General features: G+C 39.1%; 1 protein-coding gene across 2 annotated transcripts in view; it reads left to right on the forward strand.

The window, feature by feature from the left end:
* The window catches only part of Negr1 (neuronal growth regulator 1), a 758,422-nt gene that overhangs the window by 614,299 nt on the left and 128,468 nt on the right, over positions 1 to 15,655 (forward strand). The window contains exon 7 of one of the 2 annotated variants that reach the window (XM_021157845.1): positions 1,404 to 2,340. The exons of the other annotated variant lie outside the window; for it this stretch is intronic. Coding sequence (XP_021013504.1) covers positions 1,404 to 1,471 — 68 coding nt within the window. The 3' untranslated portion in view covers positions 1,472 to 2,340. Of the gene's footprint in view, positions 1 to 1,403; positions 2,341 to 15,655 lie in introns of those variants that run through there. 2 annotated transcript variants of the gene reach the window in all.

The raw sequence follows: 15,655 nt of genomic DNA on the forward strand, positions 1-15,655 counted from the left end.
CTCTCTCTCTCTTTCTCTCTCTCATACAGCCCTTTAACAGTGAAGCCTGCTAAAATGCCAGAAGTTTCAAAAGATTTGATTCGAAAAAATCTGCTCTAGAACAAAGTCTTGCTCTGAAGGTTGAAGGAAATGAGCCTGAGCTCCCACCTGAGCACCCAACGCCTGCCCACTCTCCAAGTTGAACATCTAAAGCTTTGAGTTAAGCAGATTTGAACTGGAGGATTTTGGACCGTTCTCTCAATCTTTGAGGCTTAGACATCTCACTTATAAAATAGGAAAGAAGTTTGGTTTTATTTTTTATGGCAGATTCTAAAGTTAAATAGAACAGGGCCGAGAGATGGCTCAATTGGTTAAAAGTTTGATGGGTAAACATGGAAGACACCTAAAGTCAACCTTTGACCTCCACAAACAAATACATACCTGCATATGTACTCTTGTGTGCATGTGCGCGAGTGTGGATACTCACACACAGCATATACATGCACAAAAATAAATAATAAAAATAAATGGAATATGCATTATAGCCCACACACTGCCTATCACATGAAATATCCAGCTCCTTTTCTATCTTCTGTTATAAATTATACAAATGTGGAAGGAAAAACACAAATAGACTCTGCATAAGTGAATGGCTGTAACTTTGTTTCGCTGGGTATCCAAGCAAACAAGCTGGTTCTTTGCTTCATTTTTCAATGCACCAATGAATATCATTATGATACCATCCTTATTAGAAATATTAATTAAATCAGCCATGCACATAAGCATTCACTTGTAATGAGAGGAGGGAGTGGGAAGGTTGATGAGAGAGGCTGTAGGAGATTAATTACCCTACAGTTGTCTTTCTCCCAGGTTAAGAGGCAGTTTGACAAGTGCATTTCAATCTGTTCTAAAGAGCACAAGCTGCCCAGAGATGACCAAGGGTCAGGAGAAGGAGGGAGAAGGAACTTTGACACTTGCCACTGTCATTGATGAGCCTTGAAAGGCCACAAGCTTTTGGAAATTAAAGACCATAAACAATTAAAACTTACCCATACCACATACCAGACTTCAGAGGTCCATTATTGAGATCATTGAGATTCTGCTCTAAATTGAAGATATTTTTATGCTTCGGTGGTCCCAGTCTCCTTACCCATACAATGAGAAGACTAGAGGAATCTACACGTCCATCAGTTGTTGTGCTCTAAGGTACTAAGAACACTGTACGTCTTGGAGAAAGAGTAGAATGTGTTGCTTATTTTAAAGATATATTTCTACTAACATTTTCTCTCCTACTTTTATCAGTGAGCTCAAAATTATTTTTATCGGTTGAAAACATTTTACATTTGAATGTGCTAGATTCCGTAGTGAGTTTCAGGATTACTAGAGCAGCTTCAGTGTTAGCTTCACTACCTTCTCCTTTCCAGAAAGTTCCATTCCCTGGCAAGTTTTCTTCATGTTGAGAGTTTCCTTTCTTCTGGTCTGCATCTTATAAAAAGATCTTCTGATCTTCTATGTTGTCTTACACAGCCCTAATCCTTCAATAAATGAGACCCAAATGCAGCCCTGTGGGCATGAGGACTGGAACTGTGAGTCTTTATACAAAATAAAACCATGATAGCATATGGGTTCACAGTCAATGGATGACCAGACCCTTAGCATGGCCAAGCATTTCCATGTCTCCTTCTGGAGCATGCTGCCATATTCTTCTTGTCGTTGTTATTTCTGAGAGATCTTTGAGTTCCCCCATCTACTATGCACCATGTTCCCTGCAGCTGTGACCATATCTGAAACATGATCAAATGACTATAGCAGCAGGCAGCACACAAGCTTGTCCATCAGGGCCTCTGTGCTTTCATTTCTTTCTCTGAGAAATGGAAATGTAACCCCCTTATTAAGAGACCCAGCCATATAAGTAAACAAAAGCATTGTGCAGCTGTAACCAAACTCCCTCTTTACTTAGTATAAGGCATAATTATTATACATTCCTCAAAAAGGTAGAGTGAAGTGAAATTGATTACATTTTTTTTTCCTTTAGACCATTGTAGTTTCCAAGTAAAGAAGGGGGAAGTATGGCAGGGATGATTCATCCACAGGACATACTTTCTCCAAAGCACTGAGAACTCAGTTGTGGTACCTAGAGGGGCTAGGGTGATAGTTGGAGAACCCTGCTCCTCAGAGAGTCTATCCAGCCTAGGTGGAGCTTCCATATCCAAAAGTGTGCAACTGGGATTTTTCTAGACACACAAATTAGCTATCTTCCCATGTGTACTTTAGTGAGATATAATACATCAAACAATAAATGTTATTTTATCTTTGCTATGGCCAGCATTTATATAGCTTGGATTTTTTCCAATTTTACCTATGAAAGAAAAAAGAAAAAGTAAGCTTCTATGTTCAACAGTTTTAAGACAAGCAACCAAGTTCCATGCTCAGAGACATGGATTTATATCACTTCATACTCTTCCTTCCTTTGATTTTGTTAAAGACCCAATCCAATTAGCACACATGTGGAACTGCCTAATTAGTGAGGCAGATGAGCTTCCTGCCAGAGCCAAGCAGGTTGCTGTCAGACACTTCGAAGGAATTACAGTTTTCTAAAACTTTTAAAAGAAGAACTAACAGCAAATTTCTCAGGAACTGGCATGAATGTGGTCTGTGCTCCAGGAACCAGCAGCTACAACTGCGGTGACATTTGTGTTTTCTCTAAGACTCATGATCCTGTAGGAGTATTGCAGCATATGGATGGATGTGTGTTGTGCAATGTACAGAAGCTGCTGTCATGGGGTGAAGAGACACTCAACTATTGTCAAGATTGTTGCCAGTTCTAGAGAGGACTTTTGTTCCCAGCATCAACATACAGCTCACAGCAACCTTGCAGCTCCAGCTCCAGAGGGTCCACTGACCTCTTCTGCCTCCTCTTCAGGCATCTACACACACATGACACATGTGAGCACACACACACACAAACAAAACAAACAAAAAGAAACCAGATTCATCTTAATCTGTGCTCACATTCACTGCTGTTATGTGAGTCAACATAAATTTGGCTTGCCCAAATTTTTAGGAGACATGAACAACAGTTTATATACTTCACTTATCTGGGAAAAAAAATTGAATGGGGTTTACTCTGCTCTAGTCAGCAGGGCATATGCTGGTTCTCCTCTCAGACATTGTTAAGCAGAACATCTGCCAGCTACACCTGAAGAAACAGGATCATTTTGCCTTAATCAATGCACTTCAGTGTGCGTTACCCTCAGGAGACTTCCCCAAGACTTTCTCTTCCTTGAAAGATCCCTCCACTCTTTCCTTTCTCTATTTTTTATTGTTTAAAATTACTAAACAAACAAACAAACAAACAAAAATGGGTGATATTCTGATACCTTTAATAAAATCTCCATCTATTTTGTTTCTGTTTCTTTGTTTTTTCATTTTGGTACTTTTTTTGGATCTTTCCCATTGTTTGGCTTTTTCTCATTTTCCCTCAACTGCAAGATTCAATCAACTCCAAAGAAGACAGGCTGTTAGGCAGCTGCCTCTGTAACCAGCAGTATAGATTTGGGGCAGAACCAAACAGCCTCAGAATAGGCAAGCTCAAAATTGCTTTTGAAAGCTTCATCACTGAAAATGTAATTAAACTTGACTTACCCCAAATTGATTTAAGTTACAGCCTAAGGGCCAACCTTTGACCAAGGAGCTTCACACCTGCATTGATCCCCACATGCAATTGAATTACCCAAGCAATCCGTGCATTTTCACAGGGTAAGCCCTGGAGTGCAAATGGCCAATTTGAGTAGTGACTAGGTTTTATTTCAAATGTGTTAGAAGGCTTTCTCATAAGTTCATGGGGGGAAATTGGACTTACTTTCAAAAATATTCTCTTAGTCATGAAATTGATTGCCCAAAGGGTATTTTGTTTGCCATAGTTTTTAAAGTTTGTTTTGATTGTATAAAACTTTTCTTCCCCTAAGAATCTTTTCTGACTTTGAGAAGATGACTTCAAGTTCTTCTGAGTGTGTGCCAAAATGTAGGAGGAAAAGATTTCTGGGAAAATAAGACAGTGTGACTATTACCCAAGTGGAGATGATAAAGAACACTGTAGACTGACAGTCAAGAAGCAGAATACAATTGTTTTTACTATGATAGAAGCAAGCTAATCTTCCATGAGTCTCTGAAGAATTGTATACCATGACAACACTCCACTCACTTCCTTTCCAAAATGTTTGATAAGATTATGACAATGAACAGTCACTTATACTCTTAGAAAGCAAAACAAGCTGATATTATGCATTTTAATGTATCATGGCTGTGTCCTTTTTTTGTGTGTAGTTGCATGTGACTAGTCTCCTCAAACTCATTACATTTTCATGTAAACCATCTTTACATAGTTACTGTGTATACTTGAAATTGGGAGATAGATTCAGTGGTTGTATAACTTGCCAAAATGTCTCCATATTTTGATTCAGCCTTCTGAAATAACATTTTATCTATCCAGGGTTCTGTTTGGAAATATTTAGTGAAAATAATGTGTATATCAACATTCAAAATTGTAATAAGATACACAATTCTCTGTTGAAAAAGCCACTTAGGCAATGATTTCCCCAAGACACTGGCCCCAGAGGCACATATATGCAAACAGATCAGGATCTTAGTATAACCACAGTGTAACATGTGAAACACTAATTCGACTATGAGAGGAGTCTTAACACAATAGTGGGCTGGCAATTTTGTGCAAAGTAGCAAATCAGAATGATTATGTATACACTCCTCACTGACTGAAAGGATGGTTTTAAACAACATGCCTAGTACTTCCCAAGGTGATAGCTACAGACTCAGCACAGTTCTTAAAGTTACTTACTTACTTACTTACTTACTTACTTACTATTTACCTACTTGATGCAGGAAATATTAAAAATACACTATCTGGCTCCAGCGACCTTGCTGCCTCCATGGCTACCCCAATGCAATAACTGCCCATCTCTCTGTTCATTCGTTCTCTTCCTGTGGATCCTGCTCACATTTCCAGCCATCCAACCCCCTGTGGTTAGAGGTCACAAATCCCAGTAACCTGATAAAATCAAATTTTTAGAGGCTTGTAATTATCAGTCAGATTTATATTAGTAAATTTTCAACCCACAAAATGTCCACACAATGAACTCAAAACTCAGTTGAAATAAACACAAGCTACACAGCAAGATGGGGCAAGATGTATAAATCATCTATCTAAGAAATCCCCAATACTTATGGTTCCCAGGACTGTGTGGTTCTGTCTCCTCTTCCTCTCCTATAAGTTCTATCTTATTTCTTCCTCTCCTACCCTTCTTCTCCTCTCTCTGTCTCTCTCTCCTTGTCTTTAAAATTCTCAGCCTTCCTTTCATTTCCACTGCTCAATCACAGGCTTCTTGTTGTATTAATATTTAAACTAATTGGGGAAATTTCTGCTACACTTACATTAGTTAGTTAGTTAGTTAGTTAGTTAGTTAGTTAGTTAGTGTGTGTAAGGGTGTAAAGGGCATGCATGGCATAGTATGAATGTGGAGTTCAGAGGATAATCTGCAAGAGTGATACTCTCCTTACACCATTCAAATCTCAGGCCCTCAAGGTTGGTAACAACATCTTTATCCATGGGGTCATCTTGCTACCATTCTCTCTATGACTGTTGGGGGGAAAGGAATTATTTTGAATTCTTAAATTGGGTATGATGTATAAGGTAGGTTTCTGCTTACCACTGTCTACTTCAGTGACTATAATGGAAATCAGAGGCATGCTGAGATGCAATGGTGGGTTGGCACACAATGTGAGGACCTGAACTCAGATACCTGATAGCTATGTAAAAAGCCATGTGCCTATAACCCCAGCCCTGCAGGGGTACAGAGACAGAAAGATTTTTCCAACTTGATGGGTTGCAGCCCTGGTCCAGATTCAGGGAAAGACTGTGTCTCATTGGAATGAAAGCAGAGTGATAGGACATCTTACAATGGCCTTCACACATGAACCTGTAGATGTGCATAATGCACACACACGTACCCCACCCCACAACACACACACACACAAACACACACACAAACACAAAGGTTCCACTATACAAACTGTATTACTCTGGCAAGGTGTGTATACTTTCTTATTTTTGACTTCCCATCTGTAAGATGGGCTTCGTTAAAGACCACATGAAATTGGAAAAATGCCGTAAAGAGCTATAGGAAATTTCTGTCACATAGTAGGGATTTATACACAAGTAGCCTTTCCCCTCCTCACATTACTTCAGTCTTTCACCTCATGGAACCCATTACCTCCTTGGCTCTATTCTGAGCTTTTGATAATGTAACTTAGCATCTCTGATCCCCGTGGCAGCCCTAATGCTGTAAACTGGGGCTGCCTCCATGTGGTGGTGCTACTACATGTTGTCCAGTTGTTAATGTATTCATGTAATATGAAGAATTTTCCTTCCTCATGATTGGCACTGTCACTGGCCTTCACCCTACACCAGGCTTCAAGCTGCTTCTACCTACTTCTTTCTTTTGCAAACTTGAACTTTTAATATCTGGAGCTGATAAATATGTGTGCTTATAGGATACCGTGAAATATTTTGATAAATGTATGATGGTTCAGTTGAGTAAGCATTATTTGTCTCCCCAGTCACACATTGTCACCATAATGGAAAGTTGAAGCTGCTTTGGCCTAGTGTTCTGTAATAGGCATTGTCTGATAGTGTACTGTAACTTAGATCCCCTGCAGGTCTCTATGTAGGTCTTAATGACCTACCTGCACGTGGACACAGATCACAGATTCTGCCTTTTATATGGTGGAATAGTATTATGTTGCATGTATGAAACACATTTATCAGTTACTGGACATTTTTACTCATTTCTTTGCTGGAAGGGATAAGAAAAAACAGCTGTCAGTAAGTGTACCTTTTGTCCACTTAGTGATGGTAAGACTGTTGCATCCCATGCCTGCTTCTTTTTGTCTGGTTCTCTCTCTCTCTCTTCCTCCATTCCTCTCTCTTCCCCCCCATGTCCACGTTTCTAGGTATGAAATCTATGGCCTTACATATTTCCAAAGAAGTTGCTACAAAATTACTGCCAGTCTTTTCATAGTAATCCTACTAAGTTATATTCCTACTGTGTGTGAGGGCTCCTTTGTACATCCTCCCCTGGATGTACCATCCTCACTTTTATAATATCTGTTCTTATGGAAGGGACTTGTATATGTTTTGATTTTCATTTTCCTGGTGGTTAGTGATGTTGTATATTTCCCAGTGTTACTGTTGGCCATTTAGATATCTTCTTTTCAACATATTATATATCACCATTTCTTTTTCTTTCTGCTTGCCAAGTTTTGAGAGCTCTTTATACACTGGGTTATACATTTTCTCCTACTCTTTGGGTTTTCTCTTCGATCTGTTTTCTTGTCTCCAGTTCCTTTTCCATTCTAGATACTAACCTTTCGTTACAAATGTATCAAGTTTCTTATATATTCTAGCTACTAACCTTTTGTTACAAATACAGGTTGCAAACAGTCATTTGTGAGTTGTCTCTTCTGTTTGTTGTTTTCTTTGCTTACAGACAATCCTAGTTTGACAAAGCCCCATCTCTCTATTTTTTCCTTTCTTTCCTGTGCTTTCAGGGTCCTGTTCAGAAATAGCCTTCCACTTTCCAGTATCATTGTGAGTTTCAGCTATAGGACTAAATGACAGAAACCCCATGAGGCTAGAGCACAGCAGGGTTCTCACCAAATGTACACTAGCCACAGCCCCAGGAGGAAGGATGGCAGTGAATGACCTTAGGAGGCAATGATACTTTTAACAACATCATAAAAATGTTCACATCTCAAACATCTATTCATACACTATCAAGAGCTTTCAAACTGTGAGTGGCCATAGAGCAAAATATAATTGCTAGAATATTCTAATACTTTAGTTCCTAAGATATTTCCTGCTGTGACACTCCCAGGCAATGTATCCCTGTCTGCATTTCTCTCCCACTTCAGCCATTCCCCTCACATCTGCTTTGCAGTGGTCTAGAGGTGTGTGAGCCTGCATTGGTCTCTTCTTAAAGTAGCCCAGTCATTTTACTATTTTGTGAAATTAATTATATTACTCTTATGCTGATCAAAGAGTGATTTAATTAATGCTACATTACTTAATGAGCTATGTAACCTTTCACTAATGTATGCTTCTTCAACTTTTTGTAGTCTACTATTAATCTACTCATTAATTCATACTTTAAATTGAAGTTGAAGGCAGTCTTTCTTGCTTTTGGACTATACAGGATGTTGTGAGACACCTTCCAAAGACACGTTAGCACCAAACTCTTTGTGTCAGAGAGACATAATAAAATTAAATACTTTTGATTATGAACAAATCAAGAGAGAACTTCAATATGTAGATTTATAACACGTAATCTTATGATGAAAGAATACTCTGATTAGTAATGACAAGAATGTAGCTGATTAATAAATGTTATTTATCTCTCAGAAAATAGCCCATAAGGATAATTTATCATTTGGTTACAGTTTCTTGTAGCTAAGAAACTCTCTGGCATAGGGTGCACTGCCACCAGACAGAGACCAAGAGAGGCTTTGAAGCTAGGAAAAAGGTGCTTGTTGTTGTTTCTTTTGCTTTGCTTTGTTAGTAACTATAATGCAAATGCCTGTGTGGACACTCAGAGGTGGGAAAAGTAGAAAACTCTGCTGAGTAGACTGGTGTCCATCCAGACTTGTCATCCCAGCTCCATTAGCTGATGAGGCAACACAGGGAGAATTATGGCATGGCCTGGACTCAGAGAACCATGGCTTCGGAAGTTCAGAGAGTGTACATCCAAATAGGAAACAAAAGAGCACCAAGTAAGCACTGAGTCAGCACTGCAGCCCTTGCAACTTAACAATAGCTAAATTCAATGCAAGACAAGCTTCGTTTTCTTTTTAATGTCATTATATTGCTGTTGTTGGTATTATTTATACATGAGCATGCAATAGAGTAACAAGCTTAGACCATGTAAGCCCAAAATGGACTGATTAGTACACAGAAGAAAATCACATCACATACATGGGTATGCAAGTATGTTGTAAGAGTGCACTGAAGAATTAATGTTCCCCATGTTGATGGCAGTTCTTTGTGCCCAGCATTGCATGTGCTGGTTACACCCCTTCTCATACCACAGGTATCCCTAACATGCTAATGAACAACACTTCACAGGGGCTAGATTAAGTACTATGTCCTAACACAGTTATCTGCTCTCAGAAGGTTGTGCCCATTCCATAGGCTTCTTCATGGGTGATCCTGTACAGCTTTTAAATTCTAACATTTGTCTTCTTTAAAATGACTTTTAGACTCTCAATGTCTAAACCAAAGGTCTAGGAATAAAGGCAAATTATTATGGATATTCTATTTTACCACTAAATTCTATTAAAGCAAAGTACTTTCAGACCCTTTGCTTCAAGGACAGGGATTTTCCAAGACCTAATTCATCATTTTTATTCATTAATACTAAAATCCTGTGAGACTAGGAAAGAACTGACAAAAAAATCTAAAATTGGGTGAAGAATATTTTAGGCCACTTTTCAAAAACACCAGTATTTCTTGGGATTAGGAAGAGTCACAAGCTTCAAAATGCAAAATTAATAATGACCTAAGAAGACAGTTCTGTGTCCCTCAGACATGAAAGTCTACATTTGATAACAGAATTCCTGAAAAACATCGCAGTACATGTTCAGCACTGCCCCTGCCTGTAGTTATGTTCCACTAGCAAGGATCCCTTCCCAAGGTCACACCAAGGTTGACTATGGCCATAACAATCTGAGTGCTGTCTCTGTGCTTCTTGCTAAAGAGGGAAGAATGAATGTCTCTTTCCTTCCTCTTGCAAATACTTCTTAAAGTCCATGTATCACCATTAACATTGATTTGTCTCTGGTTCTTAGATAGCATGGACTCCCTTAGCTGCATGGAAGTGTCTGGTGCCTTCTTCCATCACTTCTACTATGCTTTAGGATCATCATGATTTACACCAGGGGCCACTAGAAAAAACATGCTTGAGATCTGGGGACCAAGAGCACCTATGTGACTGATGGGTTGGGACTTGAGGTTAACACTCATCTGAGAACATGGAAAGAGAGAACATATGTAAATAATCCTCTAGGATTATATACAGTTTAAAGTGACTATATAGCAATCATATACAGTTTAAAATGAGTGAGTTATTTCTTCCAGTATTTTTCCATCCTAGAAATTGCTTTTCAGACCATGAGTGTCTAGCAGACTGAGATATCAAAAACCAAACCATGGATAAAGGAGGTGGGGAGGGGTCACTTTGGTCTTCTCTGTGCCCTCAAAGATCACAGGCTTGTACTAAAAATATATTGGTGTTATTTTCTGTTCAGGTATATGTGCTGTGAATACTTCTTTTTATTTCAATGGAGACAAAATAACTGGCTTTTTGGTTGTTGCAGGATAAAAATTACAACACTCCTCATCAGTGTAGACCATAGGCCAGTGGCTTTTTGCTTACCAGAAAACATCTCTGAAGTGCAGCCAGATCTTCACTCATGACACATAAGGTGGTGAAGCTCAGGCAACATATCAGCCTTTTAAATTCTGTTCTTTCTTCTTTAAAATTATCACTCATAGGCTTAATCTGATAAAGAGTATGTGTTAAATAGTGGACATAGTTTATCTTCCAAACATGCCTGTATTATATAATTCTCCAAATACCACGATCTAACAATTATCAAAATTGAACTAACCCTAGAGATAACCAAAATTAGTTCTGAATTTTTAATCCAGAGATAAATTATCCTCACTGAATAAGGCATCACACATACAAAGAACATATGCATATGCTTTAATATAAAATAGGAGCATAGTAAGGAAAATAAATAATTAAAGTTCAATATGAGATTTCCAAGTCTCAAAAACTGAGTAAAATATAAAACTTATTTTTGCAATTATTTACAAAATGTGCTGACTCTTCCAGGAAAAAATATAACAAAGAATTTGTAAGACAAGAATGCTGCCTATTAGATACTGTATATGAAATGCCTGCCCACTAGATGCTAAGTATAGAATGCTGCCCATTAGATATTGTATATAAAGTACTGCCCATAAGATACTATGTATAGAATGCTGCCCATTATATACTGTATATAAAATGCTGCCCATTAGATACTGTGTATCAATTTTCATCATTGAGTTCACCCTCTAGCTCCTCCCCTCATGCTAGATGTGAAGAAATCACCCCAGGGAGAAGACTTAATACCATTATTGTCATAACTCTTCAATGCAGAACTTGGATAAGATCTCAATTCTCCTAACACTTTGTTTTTTATTTTATTCCTGTGCTTTCAGAAGACCACAGAACTTGATGTCACTATTTGAATTGTTTGAAGTGTTTCCCTTCTCAAATAGTGACATCTGCTTGACACCACCCATAGATACTTTAGAAAACACAAGACTCCTGGCTCAAAGACACAAGACTGTTTCTCTCAGCAATGGCAGATGCAGTAGCAGTAGAATGAGCCTATTGCATTAGTTTCAAATGCCAAAGTAGTAGCACAGATTTCCTAGGTGACCACGCACCAAGCTGATGTTTCTATTAGGGGGATGCAGAATCCAGAGGACCCAGGGTCGGGCAGCAGCCAGAGACTTCTCTTTGTTTTTGGGACCTGGAAAACAACATTTACTTTTTATTTTTATTTTTTTAAAAGTTATTGGTGCTAAGTCATTTTAATTACTAATGCCTCCTTCCATCTTACTCATTTTTAATGAAAGCCCCCCCCTTTTTAAATTAGGTATTTATTTCATTTACATTTCCAATGCTATCCCAAAAGTCCTCCACACGCTCCCCCACCCACTCCCCCACCCAACCACTCCCACTTCTTGGCTCTGGCATTCCCCTGTACTGAGGCATATAAAGTTTTCATGACCATTGGGCCTCTCTTTCCACTGACGACCGGCAAGGCCATCTTCTGCTACATATGCAGCTAGAGACATGATCTCTGGGGAGTACTGGTTAGTTCATATTGTTGTTCCACCTATAGGGTTGCAGATCCCTTTAGCTCCTTGGTTACTTTCTCTAGCTCCTCCATTGGGGGCCCTGTGATCCAGTAGCTGGATATAAAATTAACTCAAACAAGTCAATGGCNTTTCTGTACACAAAGGATAAACAGGCTGAGAAAGAAATTAGGGAAACAACACCCTTCTCAATAGTCACAAATAATATAAAATACCTTGGCGTGACTCTAACTAAGGAAGTGAAAGATCTGTATGATAAGAACTTCAAGTCTCTGAAGAAAGAAATTAAAAAAGATCTCAGAAGATGGAAAGATCTCCCATGCTCATGGATTGGCAGGATCAATATAGTAAAAATGGCTATCTTGCCAAAAGCAATCTACAGATTCAATGCAATCCCCATCAAAATTCCAACTCAATTCTTCAATGAATTAGAAAGGGCAATCTGCAAATTCATCTGGAATAACAAAAATCCTAGGATAGCAAAAACTCTGCTCAAGGATAAAAAACATTTACTTTTTATACTTGACATTTCCAATAAAGTCAGTAGCAACAAAACATTTAGCAATATCAGGGAGCCAGGAAAGAACGGCTCCTGACCACCTGTGGGGAGAAGAAATGACAGCAGTGGTGGTTGTTTTCCTAATTCCTAATGTTTGTTCAGGTGCACTGGAGCCTGTGTGAAAATGCAGACTAATGTGGCAGTTCTATGTGAGAGCTAGAGTCTAGCCTTCACACCTACAGGGAAGGAGACACAGAAGGTTCAAAAACAGCAGAGTCACATAGCCAGTCTCTCCAGGAAGCCGGATCTCAGAAGAGCGTGCTCAGCCTGTGTTCTCCATTTTGGATATCTCTTTCAAAAGTCCAGGAAGTCTTCTTGTCTGATCTACCAGATTTAGGAGATGGTGGTAGACTGGCACAGCCGTAAAAATTAAACATGAGCTAAGCATGTATGTGAAGAAACCCTGGCATCTAATCTGAATATGTAGAGCAGATCAGCCTAGAGCACCATGCACTACAAGCATGGTCAGCTCATTCTTTCTGAAAAGTGAAACTACAGATGGAGTCACTCCACCTTGTGAAGCCCGTCTATGGATTCAGCATGAAAGGTCATTCTTTCAGAGACAGAGTTTGAAGCCCAAGATGTCAGCTGCTCTCTCTATGTAGGTGATGTGAATCCATAATGGAAGTGACACTTCAAGTGTCCCCCAATCAGAGGCATAGGAGAGTGAAACCTCAGGGCTTGAGAATTGTCCAGAATTTATTTTCTCCTGTCAGAACATGGCCTCTGAGCTTTTCCATCTCAAGCTTCCTCAAATGCTTCTCTGCCAGGCTTCTCAGCATAGAAAACTGTTTTAAGATAATAATCAGCAACATGGTCACCCTTTATCGGGTGCTTACCAGCTTTTCCTCCAGGGCCCCTCTGAGGATGTAACACACCAAGGGCTAAGGTACCATTTCTATTCATTTACTAGTGTCTAGCACAGCAATACATGAAGCCAGGCACAGTTATTAACTGGCAGTGTTTCCATGGCAATAACTTCAACACTGAGGAAGCTTAATGTGCTTAGCATTTACAAAACAAGCTTGAACACACAGATATATTTCAGCAGCCATCCTCCCAAAAGCCTGTTATGTAAAGTCATCAGACCTCAAACACACATGCTCTGTATTGGAAAAATCAATGTATATGATTGGCAGCAATTTAGAACACCTGCCAATAGAAATCTCTGTAGGATTTGCTCGTCTCAATCACGAGAGAGACTTAATGTGCAAGGGAGGATTGTGGATGACTATGCCCCCTGTTCAGAATTCTTAGGACCTGTGTATTCCAAGCCATTTCTTACATTACACACTGCAGAGACTACATGGGTCTGGATCCAAGCAGAGCACCAAATCTTGAATGTTTACCAACTTCTTCCCCAGGAGCAGTTAGAATCTCTCAGAATCTCAAAGGCTCCTTTTTCACCTTTGTTGAAATTTTCTGTGTGTCACAAGCCTAATGGGCATTTTCAGTAGCTGTCATTAAGAACAAGGAACTGGGGTTGGGGAGGTCAGCAATGCTTTGATGGCTTATGAGAGCTTTAAACTTGAATGAATAACTTGCAGTGGGACTAAAATCAAGTCTATTGAAACCCAGAAATGATCGATATTCAAATATAAAAGGAAATGGCTGATACTCAGAGTTCATTGTGAAAGTATCTCCCCAAAGCATGGCTATGAAATGTCACTATCTTCCAGTGCTGCTCTGTCCTATATCAAGTGAGAATCACCTGTGATGGACAAGTCACCAGAGCATGTGTCGCCTTCACCCTGTGAGCTGTTGGAAAATGCAAATACATCCTGCCATCTGTAAGGAGTTCCCAGTTCAGAGCTTGAAACTCATCTTTGTTAGTGCTTTCATGTGTTTTAGATAGTTATTTCAACATGTATCGTGACAGACTAAATTGATCAACCCTACAGAAACTCCTGCTGAATTTTTATTTTATTTTATTTTTTAGAATGCCAAATCATGACACCAGATCAGATGATGATTAACTGTAGGTGGACTAGGGCCTCGGGGAATTACTAAATTGGATTTGGATTGACAAAGTGATGAGACTCTAGGCTGCTAACTGCTTTCCTACACAGCCTAACACATAACTCCCTCATCCTGACTTTGAGAAAACTTCAGATAAGTCTGTCTAATAAGTCTCTCTCAAAATATATTCGTGAATAAGAAAGATGCAATGATAAATTCTATTCACAAAATGTATCCCACTTGCTATTAATTTTCACAAGATATATGAGCCGTTAACACAATAATCCATTATATTTAACACAGTGCCTACAATGAAGGCTCTTTTTGGCTGTTTGACACACCATCGGTTTAGTCGAGAAATTAGGCCAACGCACCTGTCCAGAATGGCAGGTATCACAGCTCTGAGAATGATGTGGTGTAGACTTCGCCCAGCAGAGCATTGGCCTGGCTTCAGCTGTTTCCCCAGCATTAAACAAAAAGGAACATAGACACAAATAGACACAATAGAGGTCACCTTACAGTGTCTTTATCTAAATTAAGACAACAAGGGAAAAGTGTGTGAAGTTGCATGTGTTGGGAAGAGAGGTAGGCAGAAAGTAAGGAGAAACCATGAACAACAATAAAAAAAAACTTTTGAAAAAGTTTATTTTCAATTAAAAAATTTAACAAGGGAAACTTAAAGAAGAAAAAGAAAGAACTGCAGAAATTACATAAGCACATTGACAACAAATAATAATGATAAAAGTTTTGGGCCAACCTGCCATCCATATGTTCTGGGAAATCATCATCAGATTGATTATACTATAGGTTAGTTTTCCTTATGGTCCATGATGGCTTATTTAGCAGAGTTAACTATAACATCTTCAAACATATACATATATGTATACATATACATATATACATACGTACACACACATATGTGTGTATACTTTTTTATTAGATGTTTTCATTATTTACATTTCAAATGCTATCCCTTTTCCTAGTTTCCTCTCCGAAAATCCCCTATTCCCTTCTTGCCTCCCCCTGCTCCCCAACCCACCCACTCCCACTTCCTGGCCCTGGTATTCCCCCATGCTGGGGCATAGAACCTTCACAGGACCAAGGATTTCTCCTCCCATTGATGCCCAACTAGGCCATCCTCTGCTACATATGCA

The sequence above is a fragment of the Mus caroli genome, chromosome 3 (genome assembly GCF_900094665.2).
Source record: "Mus caroli chromosome 3, CAROLI_EIJ_v1.1, whole genome shotgun sequence".
NCBI lineage: Eukaryota > Metazoa > Chordata > Mammalia > Rodentia > Muridae > Mus > Mus caroli.